Source organism: Eublepharis macularius, chromosome 19 (genome assembly GCF_028583425.1).
Source record: "Eublepharis macularius isolate TG4126 chromosome 19, MPM_Emac_v1.0, whole genome shotgun sequence".
Taxonomy (NCBI): domain Eukaryota; kingdom Metazoa; phylum Chordata; class Lepidosauria; order Squamata; family Eublepharidae; genus Eublepharis; species Eublepharis macularius.
In genome coordinates, this window is record NC_072808.1 from 23,128,372 (window position 1) to 23,155,949 (window position 27,578).

Genomic DNA, 27,578 nt, shown 5'->3' on the forward strand with positions numbered 1-27,578 from the left:
GCATTACTGCTAGAGAAGCAAGTTAAGGCAGCTGCAATAAGGGACTTCTCCAAACTTAGTCTTGGCAGGAAGATGGACTCCTATATTGACACGGCCAATCTGGTCACCTGGATCCATGCCATGGTAACATCAAGACTAGATCACTCGAATGCACTCTCTCCTCAAAGTCTCCCCTCAAAGTCATCTCAGAGACTTCAGTTAGTGCCATACACTGCAGCTGGGTTATGATCAGGTGCTAGATGGAGCATGCACATCATCATAGAATCATAGAGTTGGAAGGGGCCATACAGACCATCTAGTCCAACCCTCTGCCCAGTGCAGGATCAGCCTAAAGCAACTCCTGTCCTGTAGTTGCTCCATCGGCTACTCATCTGTTACTGGGCTCAATTCAAGGTTTTGGCCACCACATACAAAGCCCTTCCTGGCTTTGGTTCCTCATCTCTGCAGTATGCACTGCCTATGCTCTGCTGGTGCCACCCTGTAAATGGGCAAAATCAACAACTGTCCACGCGCGTTCTCTGCTGAGCCTCCCTCCTTGCAGAGTGACCTGCCTGAGGAGATTAGAAAGGCTCCCGCCCTCCTGGCTTTCCACAAACTATGCAAAACTGCGTTGTTCAGGAGGGCTTTTTTTACATGTAGGAGGCCTGCCTTGTACTGACATGGCTCAGAGATACTCCGGGAAAGAGACAAGGGCTTCCGGTAGGCTCTACTTCTGTGTACTGTCTGTTGCTGAAACCGATTGCCGTGTTTATTGGATGTTCCATCCGTTGTTCATACTGACTTACACTTTGTAAGCCGCATTGAGTCTCACCAAGAAAAGCGGACTATAAATAAATAACGTAAACAAATAAAACACGAATAGCTATACTCAGCAGTTGAATGAAGGAACGTCTCTGCGTGTTGATTTTGAGTCCTTTGGGCGCATTGTCCTTAATTGCATACAGCCTCTCTTTAACCCAGTTTTCTCCCTCCTATGCATTGTCCTCACAACTCCCCCGAGAAAGTACTAAGGCCCAAGTGATGCAGTGCTGAAAGCATTGGGGGCTGGTCTCTCTCTCACAGCCTAACCCACCCACAGGGTTGTTTGTGAGTGCAAAACAGAGGAGAATCGTGAATGCCACCCTGAGCTCCTTAGAAGAAAGGCAAGACAGAGATGATACAGAGATGTTAATTGGATGGTTTAATCCAAAATCTGTGAACAAAAGTTCACTTTGGGAGTATGGTATGAAAGTCTTCAACCAATCTATGGGCATTAGACATGCTGACGTTTTAAGGAAACGTTAATAATTTGGGTGTCTTTAATGCTTTTTGATGCGGTAAAGCCCGCCTCGCCCCTCCCCAAGTCAAAATGCCATCTTCTCACTGAACCCCAAGGGAATGGGAGGCTTCTGGGCTTTCACGTGATTAGAGATTCACACGGCCCTCATCAGAAAGGAAGATGTGAGAAATAAAAGCAAGTAAAACGGGTGCGCACTATAAGCTCACACAAATATACATGAGTATTATTATATATATGCACAGGTGTGTGTGCATAGATACATATAAGTGCCCAATCATCGATTCGTGGCATTACAGCTTAAAGTCCCATTAGCTGTACGAAAAACAAATTCCAGAGTGCTGAGGCCAGGGCCTTGTGGATAACTTTCTCTTCCCCAGCATCAGCGCTCTTCGTGGCAAGGAGAGAGCTCGTGAAAACTTTTCCATCTGGTAGATGCATCTATGAGCTGAATCCCAAAGGGCTTTGGACCGCGCGGGTCCCCCTTCCGCCACCCTGACCCTTGAAGGGGCCTCCACTGCTAAGGAGAACACAACACAATTAATGGTCCCAAATTTAAATCGAAATCAGCACTGTCAGTATTAATGGAGCGGCTTATGTTTAATCTAATTATATCTAAATGAATGTCATACATCCACTTCTTAAGCTAATTACCTTTAATTATGCTTGGTGGCATTATGAGGTATGCAAAGTATTGCTAATGATGAGGGAAGGGTGGATTCCCTCCCCCCTGGCAACTGGGTGAGATGGCATTCATCCTACACAAAAGGATTGTATCACACACACTTATTTTTCCTCCCTTCTTCTGCCCAAAGACAGAAACCCAGTGTTTGGCCTGACCAGGGCTTTTTTCCAGCTGGAACGCAGTGGAATGGAGTTCTGGCACCTCTTGAAAATGGTCACATGGCCGGTGGCCCCGCCCCCTGATCTCCAGACAGAGGGGAGGGCAGTGGCACGGAGGGCAATCTAAACCCCCCTCTGTCTGGAGATCAGGGGGCGGGGCCACCAGCCATGTGACTATTTTCTCCGAGGGCGATTTAAACTTTTAAAAAACTGCCCCCTTGTTCCAGCTGACCCAAAGTGATGTCATTGTGCAGTCCTGAGTTCCACCACCTCTTTTCCCAGAAAAAAAAAGCCCTGGGCCCAACCTCTTCTCTCTCCAAGGATCAGGCACATCCAGGACCTGCTTGTGAAGCCTGCAGATCGCTCCTCAAACTCGCCTTGGCCAAGAAGGCTTTCGCTTCACCCTTTATTTCTCACCCCCCCCCCGCCGCCGCCCGTTTGCTCACATTCACCCTTCATTACGCTTGTCTCTCCTCCCTGGCTGAAACTTAAAATTCCATAGAAGCAGGAATCTGTCTTTTTAAATACAAAAGACAAGCTCCATTGACATTATAGTGGTCATGAGAGAGTTGCCAACCTCCAGGTGGGGCCTGGATTTCTCCTGGGATGACAACAGCTCTTCAGACTACAGGGATGTCTTCCCTCGGAGAAAATGGCAGCTTTTTGGGGGGGGGGACTGGCACTGCACTCCACCAGCTCCGTTCAATGCTCACAACATCCTCAGCGGGTCAGGTCTTCCATCCCCCCTGCCCAGCCAAATGATGACAGGGACGTGAAGGGCGTGTGGCCTTTAGACAGTGGCCGGCCTCTGGACTGCCAATTGCACAATCCCGGATTTGAAGTTCCACTATCTGACGAAGAGAGCGGTGGTTCTCGAAAGCTTAGGCTACAACAGTTAGTCTTAAAGGTGCTACTGGACTCCGGCTAACTCCTCTGCATCTATCATCATTTTTCTGTGGCTCTATGTGGCTACCGAGACTTACCCTCCCCCCTACAACACCACCCACAGAGCCTGTAGCCCTTGCAGCTCTGAGAAGGCTTTCCTTTGGCACTGGAGGTAGGAGAGAGCAGGCAAACCCCAAGGCCGAGAGGACACAGGAGTACCAGCAAGCTGAACCGACTTTTGTCCTGCCTGCAAAGCATCCGGAAAGGCAGGCGCCTCATGAGACCCTTGCACAGCTTCAACCTTCCCAGGAGCCCAGTGCCAAGAGGAGAACCACCCCTCTGCCACTCCTGTTGAGCTGTTGGAATGCCTCCCCCCCTTGTTTGGAGAGGTATCGCTTGTGTTTTGCTGGGGGACTGGGGCAAGAGGAAGAAGGGGACTCTGCTAGAAGTGGGGGGGGGGGACTATCAAAGCAGCCCATTATGCCCCTCACCATCTCCCATGTATGTCCCCCAAACTCAGGAGCCAGGCTTGATGCTCTGTCTCCCACTTTTGATGACTACCAAGTATCCCCTATCATGAACCACACTGACAGCTGTTTGTAACCCATAATATTTTATTATGATCATCTGAACAGACCTGGCTTCTGCCAGCATATAAGGCACTCTGAGAATAGGGGGAAAGGGGTGGGGTGGCAAATTTTGCATGTACAAAACAGCAGAGAAAGAGACTCTTTGTTGCATAGTTTGTGAAATTCTGGCACCGGAGCAGGCAAATTCCACTGTGGGAATCTTTATTTGGACCCAGGCTCAACCCTTGTGGCGGGGCACCCTCTCCCTTCTCCCCTCCTTCCCCCAACATGAAGCACAATCCAACGGCATTTGGTGCCTGCTGGGTTTTTCTCCAAGGGTGTACAGTGTGCAGTGAATGGCAGGATTCAAAGATGGGCCAAAAGATTAAGAAGTAGGTTTTGAAAAATCTCTTACAGAACTCACAAGGACAGATGCTGGATTGATATAAACTAGCAACGTTTACCATTAAAGTTAATGGAGGGAAGGGTGGGGAAAAAAAATCAGTTGAGCCCAAAATCTCAATGCATCCAGAAGTCCTCTCTGCTGCCATTATTTATAGTTTCGAGGCTGTTCCATGATGAGAAGCTCAAAATTTTCCACCAGTAAGAGTAGGGTTTGGTCTGTTCACTCACAAGCTTGCACCTTAGCTTGCCTGAACTTGTTTGGCAGGAGGGTCTGACCAGGAATGAAAGCAAGGGGGTCTGAGCTGGTGGTGGACACGTTGCCTCTGCTTCTCAGGGCAATGGCAGAACTATTCTACCAAGAGGGAATGGGGGGGGGGGCGGGGAGAGAACGGGAGCCCGAGATTGCTAACTATTCTTCTCCAGGCAGGCAGGGAGAGCAGCCGCCAGGGGACAATTTCCCCTTTTCTTCCCCAGCCCCCAGGAACTGAGCACAGCGCAGGCCTAAGCTATGCACACAGCAGAATGAGGTGGGTGTACCACTCCAGACTGCCGAGGGAAGACAGCGTTGGTGCACCCAAAGCTAGCACACCAGAGAGGAGGACAGTCGGCCAGTGGCTAAACTGTGTCCCAGAGAGAGTCTTATTTTTTTTAAAACACAGGGGAGTATTAAAAAGAGTCACTCCCCCCTGCCCTGGCGACTGGCACTTCCTCTCAACCTCACTTTCTTGAAAGGATGTGGATCCAGCCTGAGCGAGGGAGCCAAGGGTGCTGGTCTACGGGTGAGATCAGAACGACTCCCCCCTCCCCCCAGCTCAAATTGGGGAAGACCTGCTTCTGTGCTCCTCAGCACAAAACACAATTCCCCTGAGTGAACCGCCTGCCTAGGCTCCAGCCCTGACGGCCACGATCCTTACATGTGGGCACAGCAGCTGGATCAGAGCGCTGGGAGGGATCCCAAGCAGTGGAGAAAGGGATGGGAGCAGCGAGGGGGGCAGAGGGAGGCGGAGAGGCCTTGGGGGGGGCAGCCCCATTGTGGCCCAAAGCCCCCGACTAAGAAGCAGGGCCCCAAAGCATGCCGACAGGACAGCAGTTTTACACTCCTGGGCTTCAGCAAGTCTCAGACCTACCTGGTGACTTGTGGGTTTGATTCAAGCCCAGGGCACGTCCTGACTTGCTGACTGAAGTGCTAGAAAAACTCTCTTGCTACGCAAAGCTTTTGTCACGTCTTAGCTGAGGGGAGCTCCAGAGGAATCCACTGAGATCAGGGCCAGGCCGCAAGGCTTTCTGCCAGTGCAGCAGACCCCCAAATGTGCATGGCATTATTTACTTCCCTAAAAGTCTAGACCTTTCGCCGACATCTTCATTCTGCCCTGAGCAACTCGAGTTTCAGAGCCACATGTTCATTCCAGTTTGGGACGGCTCGCCCAGACCGGGGCTAGATGTCAGCTAGGGGTGTGGGGGGGGAGTCTCATGCAACCAGCTGGAGGTTGCCCCTGGGCTCGAAGTTGCGAGGCGAGGTCTGTGCAGTTTGTAGGGCTGCCACAGTAAAGGTAAAGGCAGCCATGCAGAGCGGCCCCCATCGGGGACGGATTAAGTGGTTTGTGGACTGCAGGAGCAGATGACGGACCCCCTCAAGGCCCAGCCAGCCAGTTGAGCCTCTGAGGGCCCTCAGTGTGTGTGGGGGGGGGGCACTTTGTTTGTGGTTGCATCTGAGCTCCTCCTCCTTTTCAGAGACTGGTGGCACAGGGTGGGCATCTTTGGTAGAGGAGGAGAGGCCCTTTCACTCCCCGCTGCTTGGGAGGGCGGGGCAAGCTGAGCCCAAACTCCCCCGCCCCCCATGGCAGCTTTGCAGAGGATTTTAACTGGGGCTGCGGCAGCAGCAGGCAGCGGCTTGCTAGGCTCTACCAGCACCGGGTCCTAGCCAACAGTGGCTAGCCCTTGGACCAACTCACTTCAGGGCAGCCTTAACATCCCAATCTGCCCTGGTTGCAGGAATGGGTAGAGAAGGGGAGAAGAAGGGGAGAGGAGGACGCAGCAGGTCACAGAAGCAGGGCAGGCCTGTGGCAGGGGAAAACTGCAGAAGTTGGCATCTTGGGACTAAAACACTTGTGACAGCTACAGCTAATACACATTTCAAACACCCGCCAAGAATACTTGGCGGGTCTGTTCTTTCACATAAGAAACACAAACTAGCAGCAAGTCTCTCTCTTTCTTTTCTAAAGAGAAAAGCTCCGTGAGTCTACTTAAAAGAGAGCTCTTTTTCAGAACAGAAGCATCTATGTGCAGAACCCGGGCCTAGCAACAGTAAATGAGGAAGCATCTCTCCCAGAGCTAAAGAGATGCACAGTCTAACAGAGGCATATTTCACTCCTCCTTTGGTGGCAAAGGTACACTACTGTGCCTCTGTGGGCCAAAGCCTCACTTTCTATATGGACATGCACACACCTGGAATTTGGTGAATAAAATTAAACCAGAAGCTTTTCCAGCAGCACTTAACGCATCTCGGTAAACATGTTCTACAATGGCTGCGTGTGTTAAATTGTCGACACATTCAAGTGAAAAAGAGCTGTTAACAAAAACCTCACAAGAATTCTTCTGTGGCCACCCCCAGTTCCACTGCTTTGGCAAGGAAGCCCATCTTGGCTGAAAACACCACCCTAAAAATTAAAACCGTCAGGCATTAGAAGCGACCCAAGCCGGATTTTATATTCTCAAGAGCTCCTGGGCAAAGGTCCGAACAGTTTTCAGAAACTTCTGTCGAGAACCTTTTTCACAGTTTCTCTGCTGAGGAAATCACTCTCGGCAAATTTAAGAGCATGCCCTAAAACCGACCCTGCAGGTTCCCTGTATTCCAGGGAGGATGCACTTTAGGGCAAGCTCATAAGCTCCTGCAGGGCCCAAACGAACTTGACGAGTTAAGCTGCCTTTATCATATGCCTGGTTTCCAATGAGGCCCTGCTCAGCAGAGGAAGAAGGGCGTCTTTTGGACATTCATTTCCATCTTTTCACTCCTGAAAAGCTTTTGAGGATCTCCGGGGAGGGGGCAGGTTCTCCAACACAGTTGAAACTGATGGCCTAGAACGACGAGCATTTCTCAACCTGCTCTCGCAGCTGTCATTTCAACAAAGTGCTGCCTAGAGAAAGGTTTTCTTTAAAAAAATTGTCACACTGGCTACTACAGAATTGTGTAGTACACCAATGACCGTGGCAGTGAAGGTGCGGCTAAAATAAATAAACAAAGGGCAACCACAGGGAGCGCTGCATTTGTGGCTTTGATTCATATAGACTTTTGTGCTGTTGTTTCGTGAAGAAAGGCCTGTGTTTGGTCCATCTGAAGCCCAGGGGTCTCCCAAGAGGAGAGGGCAGTTGCTGGGCGGGTGCTCCCTCTAAAACATCAGTGGATATATATATGGGGCAGAGACTGGCAGTGAAGCAAGACAATTCACACAAGAACCCCGGCAGGTTCCTGTCTCAGGATCTTCAGGCACTGTGACGCACCCTCGGCTTGGACTCTCATTTGACAGAACGGGCCAACTGCTGCTTTCCTTCCAGCCCCAAACACGCAGGCCAGCGAGGCAGCTTACTAGGTGCACAGGAAAAGGGAGTCAGAAACAAGGAAATGCCTGGCATGGGGAAGGCGACTCTTCTTTCATTCGCCGAGACAACAGCTGGCCCTCCTGTGCAGATCCAGACACGGAACCCTCATCTCAAGCACACGGAACCGAGTGGGTCCCGGAGAGGGGAGAGGGACGCTCCTCAGACCTGTCCCACCTCAGAGGCAGTGCCTTCGCCCAGGATCTGACAGAGTTCACTGAAGCGCTGCTGCATTTTGGGGACGCCGGCCAGCTGCTGCTCCAGGCGCTGCTTCTCTTCCCGCAGAGAGAGGCGGGCTGCAGGGTCCAGCTTCTCGAAATGCCAGCCGCCCTCCCCGTCAAACTGTAGGAGGTGTGTGTGGTACTTCCTGAAGGCAAGAGAAGAGGCCCTTGAGGTGCTTTGCTCTTGGCTCCCAGTCTCCCCTCCCCCGCCCCCCGGCTATGGTGTGGCTCCTCAGCTCCACTGGGGTCCAGCAGGTGCCCTGAGCGGGGGCAGGGCTGGCACCCTGGAGAAGGATCCTTCCGCTGGGCAGGGTCCGGGGAGCCGAGAACAAAGTGAGCCTTAGTCTTTGGGGACAATCGCAAGCACAATCCCCTCCCCCACCCCACCCACACAGCTTCCTGTTGGGGACGTGACTCCCTGCTTGGGACAGCAGCCAGGGACAGACCGAGAGAGCATGGAAGGAAAGGAAGTCACTGTTTGTGATGGGGAAGGAGGTCCGGAAGACGGGAAGACCCGAGGCCTGCCAGACTCAACAGTGAATCGACCCCCCCATCCCTTTGCATGCCTGGAAAGGGAGGTTCCAGCCTCATGTTCCTGCGGTAAAGCTTGTGGCGGAAGACAACACACTCTAATCCTGTGCGCGGCTCGATTATTTCAAGAGACATTCCCCCCTTCCTCCAAGCACCATCCCCTTTGGGATCCAGAAAGGAGGGACCAGACAGGCAATCTACAAGTCAGCGGCATCCACTGGCAAAGGAAGAGAACTGCAGCATCTGTCTCTGGAGGGCAAAGGACCGCCCTCCCCAAATGGGGTGGGAGACCGCTGTGATGAGGCAGCAGTCTGGGAAAGGAGCTTGGAGGGGCGTCCAATGGACTGGGGCTTCAGGCAGTTAAGCAGGAATAAGATCCTTCCCGGGGTTAAGTGGAGGTGGGTGGGCTGGGCCTGGCACAGAAGCCGAGGACAAGGAAGTGGCAGTGGTGGAGTCAGAAGCCTTGGGAAGGGGTTCCGGCCCACCTCTCCCATGCCGGGCACCCTCCTCTTCCAGTTCGCTGTCCCCTGCAGGGGTAGGGATGGTTGCCAGTGAGGAAGGACCACAGCAGCTTCTGACTGGCATAGGCAGGCCCAGGGGACCCTCCCCTTAGGGGTGGAGGTGCAACCAGACGCCCACACAGACACACCCCAGCAATGCTTCTGGTCTTCCTCGTCCCCTCGCAGCCTGTTTACAGCATTGCCGGTCACACAGTCTCAGCCTAACCTACTTTACAGGATTGTTGTGTGGATAAAATGGAGAAAGGCGGGGTATACATTTATTTATCATTTACTATTATTTATTAGCTTCATTTATACCTCACCTTTCTCCCCGATGGGGACCCAGAGCAGGTGACATCATTCTGCTGTCCTCAGTTTTATCCTCACAACAACCCTGTGAGGTACGGTAGGCCGAGAGAGCATGACTGGCCCAAGGTCACCCAGTGAGTTTGCGTGGCAGAGTGAGGATTTGAACCTGAGTTCCCAAATCCTAGCCTGACGCTCTAGGCCACTGTACCACACTGGCTCACTGAAGTAAGCAAGTCAATAAATGCTCTTTTGTAAAGGAAGGTGAACACAAGGGAAGAAACAAAGGAGCGCTGGTTCCAGAGCACCAGACTGGTTCGACCTCTCCATGGTTACAACTTTCCTGGGCAAGTCCAGGGAGCCCTCTGAGAGCCTCCAGTGCTGCAGGGCTTGCAAAACGGAGAGGTTCTGCCGGGCCTTTGGTTGAGAGCCAACAACCTGTCCCCTCCTTCTCTGCCACGCCCCGTGCTCTGCTGGCGGCCGCCCCGGGCTGTGCTGCAGTTGTGTACATGGCTTTTTAGATATTTATTATAGCCTGAGTTGATCCTGGCACCAGTTATTTGTATTGTTTTTAAGATATGTGTATGATTTTAATTGTATAGGTTTGTTAGCCACCCTGATCCCATTTGCGGGGAGGGCGGAGTATAAATAAATAAATAAATTTTAAAAAGCTATCATGCACTCCATAGAAGAGCAGGCTACACAGCAACACGATCACCCCAACAACTTGAAGGGGACAGTGCAGGACATACCATAGGGAAGGCCGGTGGGTGATTGAGAGCAATGCTATCCCAGCATCCTTTGCTGCCTGGAAGATCTTGCCTTCCACGTCGATGCTGACGGCACTGGTGCATTCATCCAGGAGAGCGTACTTCGGCCTAGGGAGGACAGCAAGTGGGTAGCCTGGTCAGCTTACAACACAACCATCTCCCACGCCCAGAAAGGCCTTCCTCCTCACACTCAGCCCTTCAGGTCTAAGGGGGCAGAGGCCAAGCCCAGGAGGGAGGGAGATGGGGGTGAGGGTGGCGCCCCCCTCCTTTGCATTCGGAGGAACTCGCCTGTGGTAGAACATCCGGGCCATCCCCATGCGCTGCTTCTCGCCACCGGACAGCACATCCTTCCAGTCACTGACAGCATCCCAGCCTGCCACCACCAGAAAGAGAAGAAGCCGTGTGAGTCGCTCAGGCGATACCCTCCGCCTGCTCCTCGCCTCCCCATCACCAGGAATGCAAGATGCTCACTTCTCTCCCCACCCCAACTCCTTTCTGCTTGGATTTCTTTTTTTAAAAGCATGCCCCAAAGCACTCTTTCCCCTTCTCGATGCCAAACCTCCCCCATCCTGCACCCACCTCCTTCCCGCTGGACGATATAATTGAGGTTGACAATGTTCAGGATCCGCTCCAGGTCCGCCGTCGTCCGCCCTTTCTGGGCCATGTCTTCTACTGTGTCGGGGTAGATGACCTGGTCGCGCAGGGTCCCCACAGACATGTACGGCCTACAGGGCGACACCGGACAGGCTGGGAAGAATATCGCCTGGCTTTTATAAAGTCTCTAGGTCTCTCTCTCTCTCATTTTATTCCACCTCATTTTGGTACCGGTTGGGGGATGATAGTGCACAAATCAAACATGTCAGGCATTTATGAAATGAGCAGAGTATTTTGGTGAACAGTTTCTCAGCAACGCAAACAGTCCTATCATACGTCAGACAACTATCATTATATCCAGATTGTAGATTTATTTATTAGGTGTTTATACCCTGCTTTCCTCTCCAACGTCGTTCTCTCCCCTCTACCATTTTATTCTCAAAACAGCACTGTGAGGTAGGCTGTGGCTGGCGCAACGTCACCCCAAATGCTTCAGGGCAGAGGGATGATTCGAACCGCTTAGTAGCCACTCGGTTACCCCAGCTCTCTCTCTTGTGCTCTCCCATGCTTCAGAGAACCGAGGCCCGTGTGGGGCATCAGAAGAGCACCAACCCCACCCCCCTCTGCCCATGCAGGCCTGGCAACAGCTCCCAGAACAGCTCTCCTGTTCTCTGCAGTTTTACATTCCTGGCCCACACTGTACCTCTGGGGGATGTAGAACATGCGGTGGGGGGGCGGCTTGTAGAGGACGCCTTCATAGGTTGGCCAGAGCCCCCCCAGGATCCGGAACAGCGAGCTCTTCCCACAGCCGTTGGGGCCAGTGATCAGCAAGTGCATGCCCTCTTCTACCTGCAGGCAGCGGCAGGGGGCAGAATGAAGAACTGGCCTGCCTCATCCTTTCACCCCGGCTGTTGCAACTTCTCCTCTTTATCACACTTCAGGCCCCCCCGCCCTCCGCAAAGCCTGAGGACATTTGGCAGGCGCTGATATTCATAACCTGCCAGCCCACCAGGCAACCTGCCAAGAGACTGCACTGCTCCTTTGGGACTCTGGCAGCGACCTCCCAGCCACGTCAGAGATGTGTTATCTCTCCCCGCGGATTCCTATGCTTCGGCTGGATTCCCAGGTTTTTTTAACCCTCTTACATAAAAGGTAACAGCTGGCAGGCAGCGACCAAAGCCTTATCAGGCCTCCCCCACCTAACCTTGAGACCAGCAGAGTCAGCAGGGGCAGGGCCCCCGGATCCCACCCCCTTTGCCGGCTTCGCTGCTGGGTGCCTCCTGCCCTCCGAATCCCGGCCTGCAGAGCACTGGCAAGACCAATCCCCTGCCTCCCTGCCCACTCCCTGCTGAATCTGGCAAGAAAGGGCCCGGCAGGGTTCCGCCTTAGCGGTCCGGGCTAGGAACCAACGGAATGGCAAAGAAAGCAAGGGCAGGGTGCGCTTTTCTCACTTTAAATAGGGTTGCCAACGGACACCTCCCCATCCTAGTCCTTCTGCCTCTAACAGCAGCTTGAGCAGGCAACGCTGGATCGCAGCGCGGGGATCCCTGCTGATGGAGCCACTGGTGAGGGGGCAACAACCCCAGGGCCTCTCCCAAGGGACACAGAGCCTCGCGGTGCCTGCTCACCGTGAGCGGCCACGGCCTGCTCCCTGTCCTCTGCAGCTCTAGGGAGGCGCCTCCCGGTCAGAGGGCAGGACTCCCCGACAGCTGGAGGCCCTGCCTTTCACAGCAGCTTGTCCAGCCCGGGAGTCGCTGCTGCCCACCCCTCTCCCTCTTGCAGCGCCATGACCACTCACCCGGATATTAAGGCTGCTGACCACCACGTCCCCCGTGGGGGTGATGATAGGGATATTTTCACAGACGATTCCTTGCTCAACATCAACCACGCGCCCTGCAAGCAGGAAGGGAAGTGTGTAATGACAAAGGCTGGGCATTAAATCCACAACAGAAACGGCGCTCCATTCCCTGCCTGCCTAACTAGGACACCCCCTTTGCTCAAGTCTTCCCTCTTTCTAAGGCTCCGTCCAGAGGGCATGTCAAGCCATGGAGGAAGAAGCTCAACCACGGTCTGGCCTGATGTACAACAACAACAACATTTGATTTATATGCCGCCCTTCAAGACAACTTAATGCCCACTCAGAGCGGTTTACAAAGTGTGTTGTTATTATCCCCACAACAATCACCCTGTGAGGTGGGTGGGGCTGAAAGAGCTCTGAAAGAGCTGTGACCGACCTCAGGTCACCCAGCTGGCTTCAAGCAGAGGAACGGGGAATTAAACCTGGCTCTCCAGATTACAGTCCTGCCACTCTCAACCACTACACCAAACTGGTGTGGTGCATTTTCAAATCTTCCGCTTCCTTCAAGGAGTTCCGGATGGGGTGTAGGGCTAGCCAAGGTCTCAAGTGGGTTTGCAAATGATGGTGCGTGCCATCTGTGATTTGGCACTGTGTTTCTTGACTGACAAGCCAAAGTTAGGGCCACGACTTTGCCTCCGGATGCTGCTGCAGCATTCAGAGAAGAGTGGACTCATGAAGCTGACAGCTGGGAGGATGGAGCAAAGGAGGAGCAAGGCAGGGTTTCCATGACCAACCCCCTCTGCTTCTCACCTGCCTTGAAAGGCCCTTGCTGGGGTTGCCATAAATCGGTTGCAACTTGATGGCACACCCATCCCTAAGCCACGGTTTGCTCGCCTACCAGCTCAAATGCTGGCTTGGGCTCTAAAGCTCAGTTACAGCTAACCAGGATTTGGCGCAACGTCTGGACTGAGTTTTGCCACGCAGCCACCTATAACTGGTGGAGGAGGAGAGTACTGTAAGTCGTAGCTGACTCACGGCGACCCCTGGTGGGGTTTTCGAGGCAAGAGACCAACAGAGGTGGTTTGCCCTGCCACTGCCTGCCTCTGTCACCCTGGCCTTCTTCGTTGGAGCTCTCCCATCCAATTACTAACCAAGGCCGACCCTGCTTAGCTTCTGAGATCCGATGAGATCGGGCTTGCCTGAGCTATCCAGGTTGGGGCCACCCATAACTAGCATTATCAAATATGCAAGGAGGAACCAATGCCAAAAATATCTGCCAGGAAGTGGGGGAAGTAGGCTGGCCACTTGGGAGGCTGGGGCCTGCACCTCTGCTGTTTGTTTCAGTATCAAGCAGATGGATTGGAGGAAGCCAACTCTGCCAGACCCCTCATAAGGACTTGCGCAGTAGGATTGGTGAGAAAACGTACTCTGCATACGCTCATGGGCAGTCTTTCCTTTGGTAGTAATGACAGCTTTGCTGCATGTGTGCCAAGACTGAGACATGGCATTTAGCACAGGACAAATGGATGCAACGGCCAGACTGTCTCCTCTGGAACTGAGTGTGGTACATGGGGAGAGGAAGGTGAGGCCGAGCTGAAGACAGGAGGTAAGACGGGCTGGGCTCCCTGGCAGAGAGGCCTGTATTGCCCAGAGGGGCGGCCAGCCTGTTTCTGGGCTGCTCTACTGCAGACTGAAGGGAGGGGCTCCTACGAGTGCCTCTCAACATCCTTTGTACACAATAAAGAAATGAGGTTCTGGCTTTAACTCCTCCCTGTACAGGAGCCTGGGGTGTGTGGTGAAGGGGTGAGCCTGCAAGGGTCTGCAGAAGAGCAGCCAGACTGTGAGAACTGGGCCCAAATCAGCAGCTGGATGTCTTGGCTGGATCTGACCAATCAAGATTGTCAGCCAGTTAGAAAGCTGTGGGGGCGACCAACTGAAGCGTGAGAAGAGGGGGAAAGCAGGAAGATGCGTCTCCTGAGAGCCATGGAGGCAGAGGCGCCTCTAGATCCTGCCACACAGCTACTGAAAAGAGTTACACTTGGTTTAATGGAACTGAATCCTGACAGATGAAGTGGAGGGCTGGCGCTTCCATGAGATTCTTGTGGGGACCCACATCTGATACATGTGCAGCAGTGGGCAATACAACAGCCCCTGCCCCTGGCAAACAGATAGATCCTGGAGCTCCTCTCAAAAGCAGATGCAGGGCCTAACCTTTTATCTGGAGCGGCCCCTCTACACGCACGCCATGCTTCATCACTGCCCCAGCTCGAGGCAGCCCTTCCTCGAGCTCTCCAGGCCGTCGGAAGTTGCCGCGCTTCACGTCCTTAAACACCTGGAACATCTCATAGACGCGGGCTGTGTATCCCGCCAGCTCCGTGACCTGAATGATGGAACAGCCGTCCAACGTTTGAGTGCTGGGAGGGAAATCCAGGAGTTGTCTAATCCAACCTTTGGCTCAGCCTAGATTTCATGCTAGTAGTATTTTGCATAGGGGTTGGGACTCAACGCTGAATCTAATATGTTTCTTTTAAAAATATGCAATTGTAGACTCGCCTGGAAACACACAGGACAGAATCTGCAAAAGAGCTGCCAAAAATATGCTCAGAGAGTACAGACCTCTGAAAAATATCCTGTTAAAATTCAGCTGAAACCCACAGGAAAAGCTAAAACCACCCGGGAAATGCTTTTACTCTGAACTCTCTGAGCGAGCTCAAGCAGAATTGTCTTCTAATGCTTCTGACAACCCACGCCTATGCATGTTTACTCAGAAGTAAGCCCTACTGAGTTCAGCATAGTGCTGAAGCTTAAACTGAGCAGCCTTCCAAGAGGACAGCATTCCCTAGAGAGTCCTGTGCTAATCTCTCTGCGTAAAGCACAGAAATGCCTTATCAGTCAGGGAATATCTAACTAATAAATGTCAAACCTGTTGAGCTGTAATGTAGTTCTCTGAAGAGGCTAAGTATCTCTAACCAGGAATTCTTAGCGTAACCCCCGCCCCCCACCTCCACATAAAATTACAATCCCCAGAATTCTTTCAGGAAATGATGACAACGCCCTTTTCAAGAGGGGTATAAAATCAGTAATACAGATATGCCCTGGGGGGTTGCAAAGGGACACAGCCTGCAACCTGACCCTGACCCTCCATGTGGCTGATTCAGAAGACCCTTCAAATTTAACAGGGCTGACTCCCGGGGGTATGCACCCACACTGGGTCCAAGCTGTTTAGGCTGCTATGGATCAAAACCAGTCTCTTGAACTGGTAGACAATGGGACCAGGTTGGAGGTTACGTGCCAAGAGTAGGCAGGATTGCAAGAGAGGGCTGAATCTCAGAGGCCCAGGCGACGGTCAGGGTAGCTAGCAGCAGGAAGCCTCCAGGATGGAAACATTGACCTGCCTGGGCGTGGGCCACACTTGACAGGAACGTCCCATTTAGCACGATGCCTTGGGGTAAAAGAGATGTTTGGGCAACCTCCCTTCCACAGTTTCCTCCTGACTCAAGCCAATCATCTCTGCTGCTTCCACACCTCTTTGTAGGAGGAGATGACCCTCTCGGTGGCATCCGCTGCTGCGGTCAGCAGGCTCCGGGCAGTGGTGAAGGCTTCTGTCCTCAGGCTCACCAGCTCCTGCTCTTCCATTTCCTGCGCGGCCTGCTTCACTGCCTCCGTATCTGGTACAGAACAATTATGAGGGCAAGAGAGGAGACCGAGATGGAGGTCACAGGAGCCCCGGCAGGAAGCACCACCCAGCACCCCGTTTCCTAGCTCCACCTCAGCGCTGGAGCTGAAATCTGCCTGGGAGCCCCATTATATGACCGACTCTCCAACACCCGACAAGTGGGATGTCCAGCTGCCCCGCAGCTCCTAATTTAGTACCAGCATGCTGGGGTGGCACACCAGGGCAGTGCTCTGCCACCAAATAGCTTAAAATAAGGCCCCAGATTTTACTTGGACGTTTTCTGTTCCCTAGCCAGCAAATAATTTTTTAAAAAAAACCTGAGGTGTTAAACTGATCAAGGGGTAAAGGTTGAGCAGCGTCAGGAATTGAGACCCAGGCAAAGGACTCTTCACCGTCTGCTTCCCCAGCACCTTCAGCAAAAGTGACTTGGGAGGAGCCTTCCCCTTATCATGGGACTTCGGCCCCTCAGTTCAAGACCTGGGCAAAGGCTTTTTATAAGACCTCTGTATGAACAGGCTCTGTGCTTCTGTCACCCTTTCCCTTCGCAACAGTCTAATCCTGAAGCTGACTGCGCTGTGAAGGAGAGGGAGATGCTTAAAGAGCCCTTTGCCTGAGCGTCTGTTAAGTTGCCCCACGTGAAAGGAAGCAGCCAAGGTGCCCCTGGCATAAAGGGCTCCAGGTGGGGCCTGATGGGAAGGCCCTGGCAGCTGCATTGGGCTGCATTGAGCTGCAGACGCAGTGGAATGAAACCAACAGGCTTCCAAACAATCGCCCCAAGAGCCGGGGTGGGGGTGGGGCGGGGTGCTCAGAAACCCAGAATGCAAAGCCAGGCATGGACCTGCACTGCACTGCATCATCAGGGGCCTGCATCACCGAAGCTCAGGGAGGAAAGCTGACCGGAAAGCTCTTTCGGATCCATCCCAGGGAAGCATTCTGAGGGGAATCTGAGCCAGGGGCCAACAGCCCACGGAGGCCTCAGGACTCCACACAGGGCAAGACGCCATTCTTGGGCCTCCCCGCAGAAGCAGCTGCAAAGCAGGCCAATGAGCAAGCGCCGGGCCGCCACTGCCACAGCAGCACCCCTTGCTCAGGCGGAGGAGCCGTCAGCTCAGGGAGCAGCCACCCCTGCTTGGATGCGCATCAAGGAGTGCTGTTGGCACCCAGCAGTGAGCAGCCATCCCTTGCTGTCACCTCCTCCTCCTCCTCTGTGCTTCCTCAGTCAGGCAACGGTGCGCATGAACATGCACACACACTTTGGGAAGAAGGTGGCCAATGTCCACACACCAGGTTCAAGGTTTCGGTGTTAACCTACAAAGCCCTATGCGGGCTGGGACCGACGTATCTGCGGGACCGTCTCTCACCGTATGAGCCCCGGAGGACTCTTCGGTCTGGCGGAAAGCATCTTCTAAATGTCCTCAGCCCTAGGGAGGCCCGCCTGGCATCGACCAGGGCCAGGGCCTTTTCGGTCCTGGCCCCAGCCTGGTGGAAAGCTCTGTCTTGCGAGACTAGGGCCCAGCAAGATTTGCTTGCATTTCGCCGGGCCTGTAAGACGGAGCTATTCCACCAGGCATGTGGCTGATGCTGGGCGGTGCCCCCCCCCCCCGTGGAGGGGGGGTTAAACTATTCCCCCATGTGAACGCAGATGCTGCTGCCACACTTATTATTACGGTATGGATTTGCTCTGGTAATATCGCTGTGTGATATACTAAACTTTTGCTATGTGCTGCTTTTTAAATTTTTTTTTAAATTATTTTTATGTAATAGATGACTCTGTAGATGATATGATTGTGTTTTTAATATGTTTTAATGATGTGTATATTTGTATTCTGTTATCCGCCCTGAGCCTGCGGAAGCAGGGAGGGCGGAATATAAATACAATAAATTAATATAAATACTAATATAAATTATAATTATAAATACTAATTTATAAATACTAATATAAATACTAATATAAAATACTAAATATAAATTAATATAAATATATTATATTTATGATATAAATATAAATAAATTATATATTAAATAAATTAATATATATTTAATTTAAATTAAATTAAATTAAACCAAGGAAGGGAAGTACGTGCATGCACACCCCAAGAGTGCACACTCCCCCCACTTCATGTGCATGCAGCTCCTTCTCCCGCTATGGAGGGAAGCACAGGGGAGGCAGCAAGCAAGCAACAGACAAGCCGGAAATTGCCACCTTTCGTGTTTTACCAGCTCACAGAATCTGATATGTATGCCCCTTGCAGCTTACAAGCTAGTGCCATTTCTCCTACCTCCACCATTTGGGGGAGCACAGCACAGAGCTCCAAGAAACGAAAATCAAAAGGTGAATACCTGCTACCTAAACTCTGGGGACTGGTTTGTGTGCCCTCTCTCTGCTCCTCTTCAAATCCAAAAACGTTGCCTGTACTCAGTGGCATAATTACTGCACAACCCCATGTGTGTCTACTGCAGAGCAAGTTCTGCAGTGCTCAAGGGTGCTTCCTCCTAGGTGGGCATGCATAGGATTCTGCCTTTATTCCCAAGCCTGGAGCAGGCCTACCATTCTGGGTGCATCCAAACACAGAGGACCTGCAGAGGAGGGAGTTCAGAATGACAGCGGAGCTTTATGGGCAGGGTGAGATCTCTCGCAAGAGCCCCAAAGAGCTGCCAAGCAGCTAGAGGCAGGCAATCAGGAGATGGGTTAGGGGCATGCTCTATCCTGCCGCTTGTCAACTGCAAGCCCAGCTTACTTTTCGAGACACATCTGGGCTGTATCTTGCAAGAAAGCAGCACGTGGAAGGCTAAGATCCCTCCTTCCCCAGTTCCCAATGGCTCCCTCCTTCTGTTGCTTTGCAGCTGTTTGGCATAGATCTGGATTCTCCCTTGGGTCTTCATCAAAGGTCAAGGCATTGCTCAAGGACACTTGCAGTGCTCAGGCTCAAGAGATACTATGCAATGCTTTGTCAGTTCTTCCATTTCCTCCCCATGGATGGCATTCAGTTACTGTGCAACGGGCTTTATTCCCACAGGCTTGCTGTCCTGACTAAGCCTTTAAGCAAACCTTGCACCTGCCGTCTTGAAAATGTGCTTCATTACTCCATCCTGACAACAACAAAACTGTGTCATTTCCACCTTCTTTCCCTAACTACCACCTAGCAATGCCCATTTGGCAGCAAAACCGTCCGGGTTGTGCCCAGGTAGACTGTCTGATAGTCCCGGCCTTGTGAGGACAGGGCCTGTACTCACCTGTCTCAGCGTAGCCCGTGGCAGTGATGATGGGCACGGCCACCATGACGAGGCCAGCAGCGCTCCACACGTACTTCATGAGGAACTGCTCCAGCATGACGTACCAGAGCCTCTCGAGGAGCAGCACGTTGATCTGGGAGGCCAGCTCATGGTAACAGTACCGGAGAAGGGACAGCTCCACCTGGAAGGGGCGCCAGAGGGAGACACGCACGTTAGTTGGCCCAGTGTGGCAGCGCACGGGGCTTCCGTGTCCTTCCAGGGTTTCTGGCTTTTCTCCAGTCTTCCCCGCTTTGCTGCAATGTTTTGAGAAAGCTGGGGGTGGCAGCATGCAGGTGGGGAAGCCCAGATGCCCACAGTGGCACTCTTTTCCTTTCCAGGGCCAGCATTAGCACATGGTGAGATGGGGCAGCTGCCATGGTCCACGGCTTCTGCTGCCTCACTTACTCACACATCTCCTCTGATGCCTGCACTCACACCCTTCTACTGCCTGCCTGTGAGCTCTTTGTCACCTCTGCTCCCAGCTGCATCTGCTGCCTAGCACTGCTAGAGAAGGGCATGTGGGTGGTGCACAAAGTGTTGGTATTCCCAGAGGCCATGGCAATGGCACTCCTAGCTGTGTCCACCACCATTGGGCAAAGGGTGTGCAGGCAGTGTGGACAGCAGAGGGCGAGACAGGCTGTGAGTGGGAAAAAAGGAGGACACACAGGCAAGTGAGGGCATGTGGGTGGCAGGGTAAGAACAAAAGCCTAGGAGATGGCATAGGCGGGGCCCTAAGCACTCTCTTCCCAGCCCCCCCCCCACCCAGACCCTTCCTTAATCCCTGCAGTGCCATTTTCCTGCCCCAGCACTCCATGGGGGGGGGGTGCTCTTGGGAGAATAACTGACATATCAATTCAGTAATTGACATAGAGAGATACTGACACAACAGTAAATTGTATGTCATCTACCCATGTTTTTAAAAATCCTCGAAAATGCCTCCACTCCAGCGAGGTGAGGGGTGGATGGTCATCGCAGGGAAAACGCAGGAGATCCAGCCATATTTACATCCCACTGCCAACAGCACTGGCAGCCACAGAGACCCAGAGGAAAGCCTTGCCTGCGGAGAAGGCAACTGCAGAACTCAGAGGTGTCTCCGCCAGGCTGCGCACGACAAAAATGCTGACTAGCACAAGGATGCGGGAGCCTTCTTCTTTTGCTCCGGCTTCCTCCACATCAGCCTGAGGCAGCATTTATCAGTCCCTCGTGTGGCTCGGATGCTGATTCATGAGGACTGCCGCCTGGGGTGGGGGTGGGGGCAGCCTTGAGCAAATGAGCCACCCCAGAGCTCTGACTTCCCAGGAAGATCAGCTCCAGCCCAGGCTGTTTTGGTTTGCCAGCACTGGAACCGGCCCCTGCTCCTGTGTCAGGCAGAGCAGGAGGCATTAGCAGGCAGCAGTGTTCATGCCGTGAGAAGCTTTCCCAGCCTACTTCTGCCTGATCATGCACACGGGAGCAGGCCAGGCATCATATATAAAAGGTGGCAGCTCTCTACGGCAGAGTCGGTTCACATACAGTTATCAGGTGAGCTGATGAATGTATGGACAGTTCATCTCTAGCTGGTTCCTCTCACGGTGAAAGAGGAAATAACATTCAAGCAGGAAGAAGGGGACGGGGGAATTCCCAGCAGACAACAAAATGGAAAGGGAGGAACCTCTGGAATTCACCCTCTCAACTAAAAGACTCTTGACCCCTTCCTCTAACAGGGACAATAGCAGCCGAGCCTGGGCTTTCATCCCGCCCCTCTTCAAGAGGGTGCCCAACAGGAAATGTCTCCCACTTCTTCATTTGTACATAGAGCTAAGCACAAGGATCTATTGGCCTGAAGGTCACAGTGCGAAAAGCCACCTTTGAACATAAGGTCCTTACTGACGTTTAGTTGACATTTCTGGCACTAAACTAAACTGTGAACACCCGAAACTGCCTTTTGCTGAGTTGGAATCTGCCCTTGGTCTATCAAGAGCAGTATTTTCTGCTCTAGCTGGGAACAGCTTTCTGGGGTCTCAAGGTCTTTCTCATCGCCTCCGACCTGATTTATTTATGTACATTATTTATAGTCCACTTTTCTCACTGAGACTCAAGACGGATTACCCAGCGTGAGTCAGTACAGTCATTTTTTAAGATATTTCAATAAACAATATAACAGGGTATATCAATGCAAATTTGCAAAGCTGTAAAATTTGTAAAAATCCAATACAGAGCTGAGGAAATGCTGAAACAGAGCATAAGCAATTCTAAGACTGACATATTAAACAACTCAGACACTATCCAATAAGATCATACTAACAGCAACAGACAGTACATAGTAGTGAAGTCTATAGTTCCTATTCCTTTACTGATGCATCCCTCTGAGACCAGTTCCTTACAGTACGGTCCTCCTATCTGAGTAAGAAGCCCTCCTGAATAATTCAGGCTTGCATAGTTTGTGGAAAGCCAGTAGACAGGGAGCTTTCCTGACCTCTTCAAGTAGGCCATTCTACAAGGTAGGGGCTACCACAGAGAAAGCACGTGTACAGACAGGTGCTGATTTTGCCCATGCGGAGGGTGGCACCTGCAAAGGCGTCTTCAGACAAGAGAAACTGCAGTGGTGGAATAGAAGAGAGGCGGTGCTGTAGATAATTATCCTGTAGATAATTGGAGATGCTGAGGTTTGAACCCAGAACTTTCCGCAAGCACAGCAAGTGCTTTACCACTCAACCACAGCCCCACCTCCATGGATTGCCAATACTAGGTAAATAGGGCTTTCAACAGAGAGTTGCAGAATACAGGCATGTCCGCTCTACAGGAACTACAATCTACAGGATCTGCAATGCCAAGACCACGGCTATACAGCCTGGAAAATCCACAACAACCATCGTTCTCCAGCCGTGAAAGCCTTCGACAATATAAAGTAAATGTTTACTAGGATGTTGCACAACAAATTACTTCTGGAATAAAGTAGAACAATTAGAATAGATTGTGGGAGACAAATGACATCAACAGCTGCTTCCACACACAGACAATTCCCCACATACCTCTGGTAAATAAATCCCTAGCCCTTTTCATTATGAAGGTATAATGGGAATTGTGCAACATGCATGTTTTTCCTTATAACTTGTAAATAAAGGGCTAGAGACTCATGTCTTTTAAATGAAAGTTGGGATTTAGTTGATTGTTGCAACAGATTGTTATAATGTTATAGATTCAGAGGAGTTAGCCGTGTAAGTCTGCAGTAGCAAAGAGTTCAGTAGCACGTTGGTTGTTGGGGGTTTTCCGGGCTGTATTGCCGTGGTCTTGGCATTGTAGTTCAGTAGCACCTTTAAGACTAACATACTTTATTGTAGCATAAGCTTTTGAGAGCCTCAGCTATCTTTGTCAGATACAACTTTATTGTAGCATAAGCTTTCGAGAGCCTGACGGTTGCATCTAACGAAGAGAGCTGTGGCTCTCGAAAGTTTATACTACAATAAAGTTGGTTAGTCTTAAAGGTGCTACTGGATTCTTTGCTATTTTATAATGTTATTACACTATAGCCACCGGTTAAAAGAACTCCCAAAGCCCTATAGTGTGGGTGGGTGGGTGGGTGGGTGGGTGGGGGGGGGGGGATGGCAGCTTCAGTGAATGAAAATGACACCGATGTTGTAAGACTAGCAAAAATGACCCTTTCCCGTGTCAACACGGCACCTATCAGTGCTTTGACCACAATCCATCCAAAAAGATCATATCAAGCCACATTCGGGCAAGATCATAGCAAAAGTGGGGCAGCCACAGAAGCAGCACAAATAGAGGGCGATGTCAGGTGGATGCGTCCGAAAACAGTATGGTGTAAAGAAGCCACAGCAAAGAAAAATATCTGTGTGGAAACAGCCAAGCTCACCTGAGCTCCCCAGAATAAATGAGTAAGATGCAGAACAGCAATAGAGGAGAAAAGGGGCTAGTCTCAACAGGGTGACAGTCAGTCAGTTTGGGCCAGTAAATGAAATCCATAAAAAAGTACCTCCCACTTTTGCTTTGAGTCTCCCATGAGAGACAAGACATTTAAGTTATTTTTGCCCAATTCTTACTGTTACGCATTTGAGATGAGGGAGCTGTTATTGATATTGTTCTGATAACAGTTATCCCAATTAGACTGCACTGGGACCAGGACCCTTAAGTCCTGCCAAACCAGGAGAAGGCGGCATGGGGCAGTCCTGAACTAATAACCCATCTTGTTTTGGCAGGATTGGTCTAATGTTTTGCCTTTCCAGATGAGCCCAGCTGTTTGGGTAGTGACCAACGAGGCCTGCATCACGGCCACACAGGTTACGTAGGTGTGGGTCACTCTGTCTGTGATGGCCTTGCTACTACAAGGACGGGTGGCAATCGGAAGTGTGGACCGGATGTTACTCCTGTTCTCTGTCATGCCTTCCACCCTCACCCTGCTCTGCTGCCCAAGATTGGTCAAGGGTCTGCTTAAGGTTTGTGACTCACAGGAGGATGGACTGAGGGAGCCTCGGAGGCATCTGAGTCCTCGAAGGAAATGCTAGAGAGTCAGATGGACCTGAAATATCACAACCGGGGCAGACAATCCGTCTTCCCACCACACTGCAGATTACGTCATCACTTAGAACAAGTCATGAGATCCTCCTTGCTATAAAGGCATTTGTTCTACAGATGTTTTTGTACAGGGTGATTGTGTGTGTGTGTGTGTGTGTGTATGCTGGGTGCCGGGGTTTCAAGACGAGGCCGAGAACAAAAGCAGGCCGCATTCATGTTTGCCTGACCTAAAATTACCCTTAATGGCTAGATACCAGAGGTGGGAGAGTTTCCAGCCTTGGCATTTTCCTGACACAGCTGGATTGGAACAAAAGAGGAATTAGGAGGGGGACCGAAGTGTGCTATCAGACCCCCCCCAAAAGCCAATCAATATTAGCATCAAATCACTGTAGCAGCCTCCCCCCCCCCCCCCCCCGTTGCCACTGAAACAAAGAAGACCAGCATCTTGGTTCCCGCTTGCCTCTCTCACCGGCATCTGCCTTTCCAGAGCTGGGGATCATCAGCACTAGCACCCCACGGCCATTCAGTGCACTCTCACACACTCCACCCCCAAAGAACACAGGGATTCTAAGGGCCACGGCAAACATGGACGGTCCCTGAGCTGTGGTTCAGGCAGGAGCCATGCATGAGTGACAGAAATTCAGGGAGCTGCTGCCAGAGACAGTTCAAGAACAAGGAGAGATCCCTGGCTTGATAAACCAGGTCAGGGCCCCAGCCTTGCTCGAGGGTGAATTCAAGGAAGGAGACGACACAGAAAGGGAAGTAAACAAGGAGGGAGGCTGGTTTCAACAGCCCGAGCCTCTTTGAAGCCAACTTCGCTCCCACCTGAGGCAGGGCTTAAGAGAGCTGGCAGCCTCCATTTCACAACTGAGTCCTACAGGGGAGACAGAGAAAGAACCTGGGAGAAAAACACCCCCTTCTGCCTCACCTGAGCTACCCCACTAGAACACTCTGCCCAGGAACAGGAGAATCTCAACAGCTCTCCTCCTACCAGAGAAAGCCTGTTTTTTCTCCTAGAGTGCTCTGGCACCCTGCCCACCCCCTTTGTTACCTTGTGCCCCCCATAGAAGGCAATCTCTTCGGAGTTGGCCACTACCCTGGAATGCATGTAGCGCAGCTCCCCTTTCCGACGTGCCTCCTCGGCCACCAGTTGGCCAAATTTGGGTGAACAGGCGCGTAGCACTTTGGCAGTGATGCAGACTACCATGCCAGCAATGAGGGAAGGCCAGGCTGTGCCAGCCCCCTTGGATCTGGCCGAGCTGACCAGGGTATAGGAGGTCACGATCAGGTCAAGCACCGGTTTGGTCAGGTTGGAGTAGAGGTGAGCCACGGAGTTAGCAAAAGCCACCAGGTCTTCTGTGAGTGACTGGTCAGGGTTGCGCAGGCGCCCATCCATGTTGCTGACCCGATAGTAGGTCTGGCCCTCAAAGTACAACCGATAGGAATGGTCCACTAAACGTCCACGGAAAGCCAGACTCAACTGTCCCTCCAGGTACCTGATGGCACTGTTGACAAAAGTGGCTGGGAGAGCAATGAGGAGCCACTGGAGCAGCTGCCACGTGAAGTCGTGGGGGTTCTTGCGGACAATGCAGCGGGCCAAGCGCCCATCCAGCTGGGCCACGTAGACCGAGAGGAAGGTGCGGCTGGCCAGGGCAGCCGAATGCAAGGCCAGGAGCCCCGTTTCCCGGCACAGTGGCCCGGGGAAGATCAGCCGCAGGAGACGTAGCAGGCGAAGGAAGAACACCCTGTTTACCCCAGGGGGTGACCCCGCCGTCGCATCGTCCGTCGACCCCCACTTGGCCAGCGGCTCGCTGGCATCGGCGTTTCCAGCATTCACCCTGAGGTTGGAGGCCGCCCACTGTCGCCGCAGAAGTGGGTACAGCTTCTTGGCCCCGTATGCCGCCACCAAGAGCGCCACCACTGCTCTCTTTGCAGTGACTCCCTGAGCCAGCCGGGCTGCCACTTTGGCTGGGGCAACTGGCATAGTGGAGCTGCTGCTGCTGCTGCTGCTGAGAGCAGAGTGGGTCTGAGCCCTTGTCCTGGCTGGGCCTCCTGCTCCTGCTGGCAGGCAGTGCCCTCCTGCCTCCAGCCTTGGCCGGACTGGCTGCTCAGCCAGAGCCCGGCCTCATCCCCGCAGGCCCGGCCCTCCCGGTGACAGCAGGGGAGGGGCTGAGCGGTGGCCACCCTCGGACCATAGAGCGCGCCTCGGGGCACCATAGAGAGGAGGCCGCCGAGGGAGCGAGGCGGGCGCTCGGCCGCTGGGGGGCGCTGAGGGGCAGGCGCCGAAGAGGCGCGGGGAAGGAGGGAGGGGCGGCGGGGACCGCGTTGCCAAAGGTTGCGCACGCGCGCTGAGCCCTCCGCTTGCCTTCGCGCTCCTCCTTCGTTGCGCGCGGAGAAGCGTTTCGCTTTCCCGGCGCGAAAATTCAGGCTTAGACGAGATTGCCCCCCCGTAGTTTTTTCCAACCCCAGTTAAAAAAAAAAATCTAGAAAATAAACTTTATTGTTGTTGTTAGGGACTGCAGCGTTCATCGCGACGAGCGCAGGAAAAAGAATAAAGTGGCGCTTTGGCTTCCAGCGAGCAGCAGCTCAGCAGAATCCGGTTTATCAGCGCAATCCTAAACAGAGTTACCCCAGTCTAAGCCCAGTCAAGGGTCTTGACTGGAGCAACTCTGTTTAGGATCGCGCTGTTAATTAAAAGAGTCTTGCGGCACATTAAAGAGTCCCAAAAGCAAAGGAGGGAGAACATTTTACGGGGGGCTTAATAAATCCGAGTGGAGTTTCTGTTCCTTCTTTGTTTACAGGTAATCTATAGAGAGTGTGGAGGAATGGACGCCCAGGCTTCCAAATCTCCAGCAATTTCCCTGCCCTGGAGTTGGCAACCAGGGGCAGATACTAAAGGGCGACCGCCAAAGGGATCTTGGACTTAATCTCACACCCTAAGTGAGCCGTGCCACGGGATCCCAGGACTATCCCCGAATGTGATGTCTACTGTAGTGCATGCTTTTGTCTTTTGTCTGTTTGCAAATTTAAATTGTATTTTTGTAAACGGTGTTTTTGTATTTTGCATGCACTTTGTGTCTTCACTGTGGAGAAAAGTGGGATAAAAACTCTGAAATAAAAGATAAGATTTTATTCTTGCCTCCCTTTCTCTGGACTCGCACCCAGTTCATCAGATGCATGTGGTGGGGCTCCCATCACGGCAGTGGAAAGGGCCTTCAAGTCATAGCAGCCTTATGGCGACCCCTGCTGGGGTTTTCAAGGCAAGAGACTAACAGAGGCCGAGCGCCACTGCCTGCCTCTGCACAGCAGCCCTGGTCTTCCTTGGAGATCACCCATCTGATCACTAACTAAGGCCAACTGCGCTGAGTTCCCAAGATCTGATGAGATCCAGCTCACTTGATCTATCTAGGTCAGGACAGAGCCTCCCATTAGCAGATACTTACAAATAATGCAGTTTTTGTGGTTGTTGAGTGCTAGAGTCCCATTAATTTTTGCAGCAAAAGCCTAACATGGCTACCGCTCTGGAATGATGTGGCTGATAAGGGTTCGACAACACCCAATTAATTTAACTCTCCAGAAAGTATCTTGGAAATGCTACGTGCCCTGTTGTCCTGGGTGTGTGATAGTTGTAGCTCCGTGTTATTGTCTTCCTGGCTCAGATCACCTCATCCACCAAGTTCCAACAACAGCCAGGGGCCGCCGGACTCTCTCAGGCAGGGCATTAAGATGGTGGTTATCTCCTGCAGTACACCCCAGGATCGTGTACCCCGAGGTATACTGCCTCTGAGCATGGAGGTTCCTTTTAACCATCACGACTAAGAGCCA

At 52.3% G+C, this 27,578-nt stretch overlaps 1 protein-coding gene across 2 annotated transcripts; it reads right to left on the reverse strand.

Annotated features, from left to right (window-relative positions):
• Window positions 1–3,612: 3,612 nt before the first annotated feature.
• On the reverse strand, window positions 3,613–25,837 carry ABCD1 (ATP binding cassette subfamily D member 1). 2 transcript variants are annotated; one of them, XM_055003350.1, is made up of 10 exons: window positions 24,805–25,837; window positions 19,203–19,383; window positions 15,818–15,960; window positions 14,504–14,672; window positions 12,293–12,387; window positions 11,198–11,343; window positions 10,480–10,625; window positions 10,189–10,273; window positions 9,883–10,008; window positions 3,613–7,939 (listed from the first exon to the last, which is right to left on the reverse strand). In XM_055003350.1, exons 1-10 carry the CDS (start codon window positions 25,735–25,737, stop codon window positions 7,735–7,737), a joined length of 2,229 nt encoding a protein of 742 aa, XP_054859325.1. In that variant the 5' UTR covers window positions 25,738–25,837; the 3' UTR covers window positions 3,613–7,734. The 2 variants fall into 2 exon arrangements, with proteins under 2 accessions (XP_054859325.1, XP_054859326.1); XM_055003351.1 differs by having other exon boundaries at window positions 11,198–11,339; window positions 12,289–12,387.
• Window positions 25,838–27,578: the final 1,741 nt, after the last annotated feature.

Excerpts from the sequence above, each read along its gene's own strand:
- ABCD1 (XM_055003350.1), bottom strand. The coding sequence starts at position 25,737 with ATGCCAGTTGCCCCAGCCAAAGTGGCAGCCCGGCTGGCTCAGGGAGTC. Across the intron at positions 15,961-19,202 it reads CACGGGCTACGCTGAGACAG|ATACGGAGGCAGTGAAGCAG; the intron begins GTGAGTACAGGC and ends GTTCTGTACCAG. Across the intron at positions 10,009-10,188 it reads GCCCGGATGTTCTACCACAG|GCCGAAGTACGCTCTCCTGG; the intron begins GCGAGTTCCTCC and ends TGTCCTCCCTAG.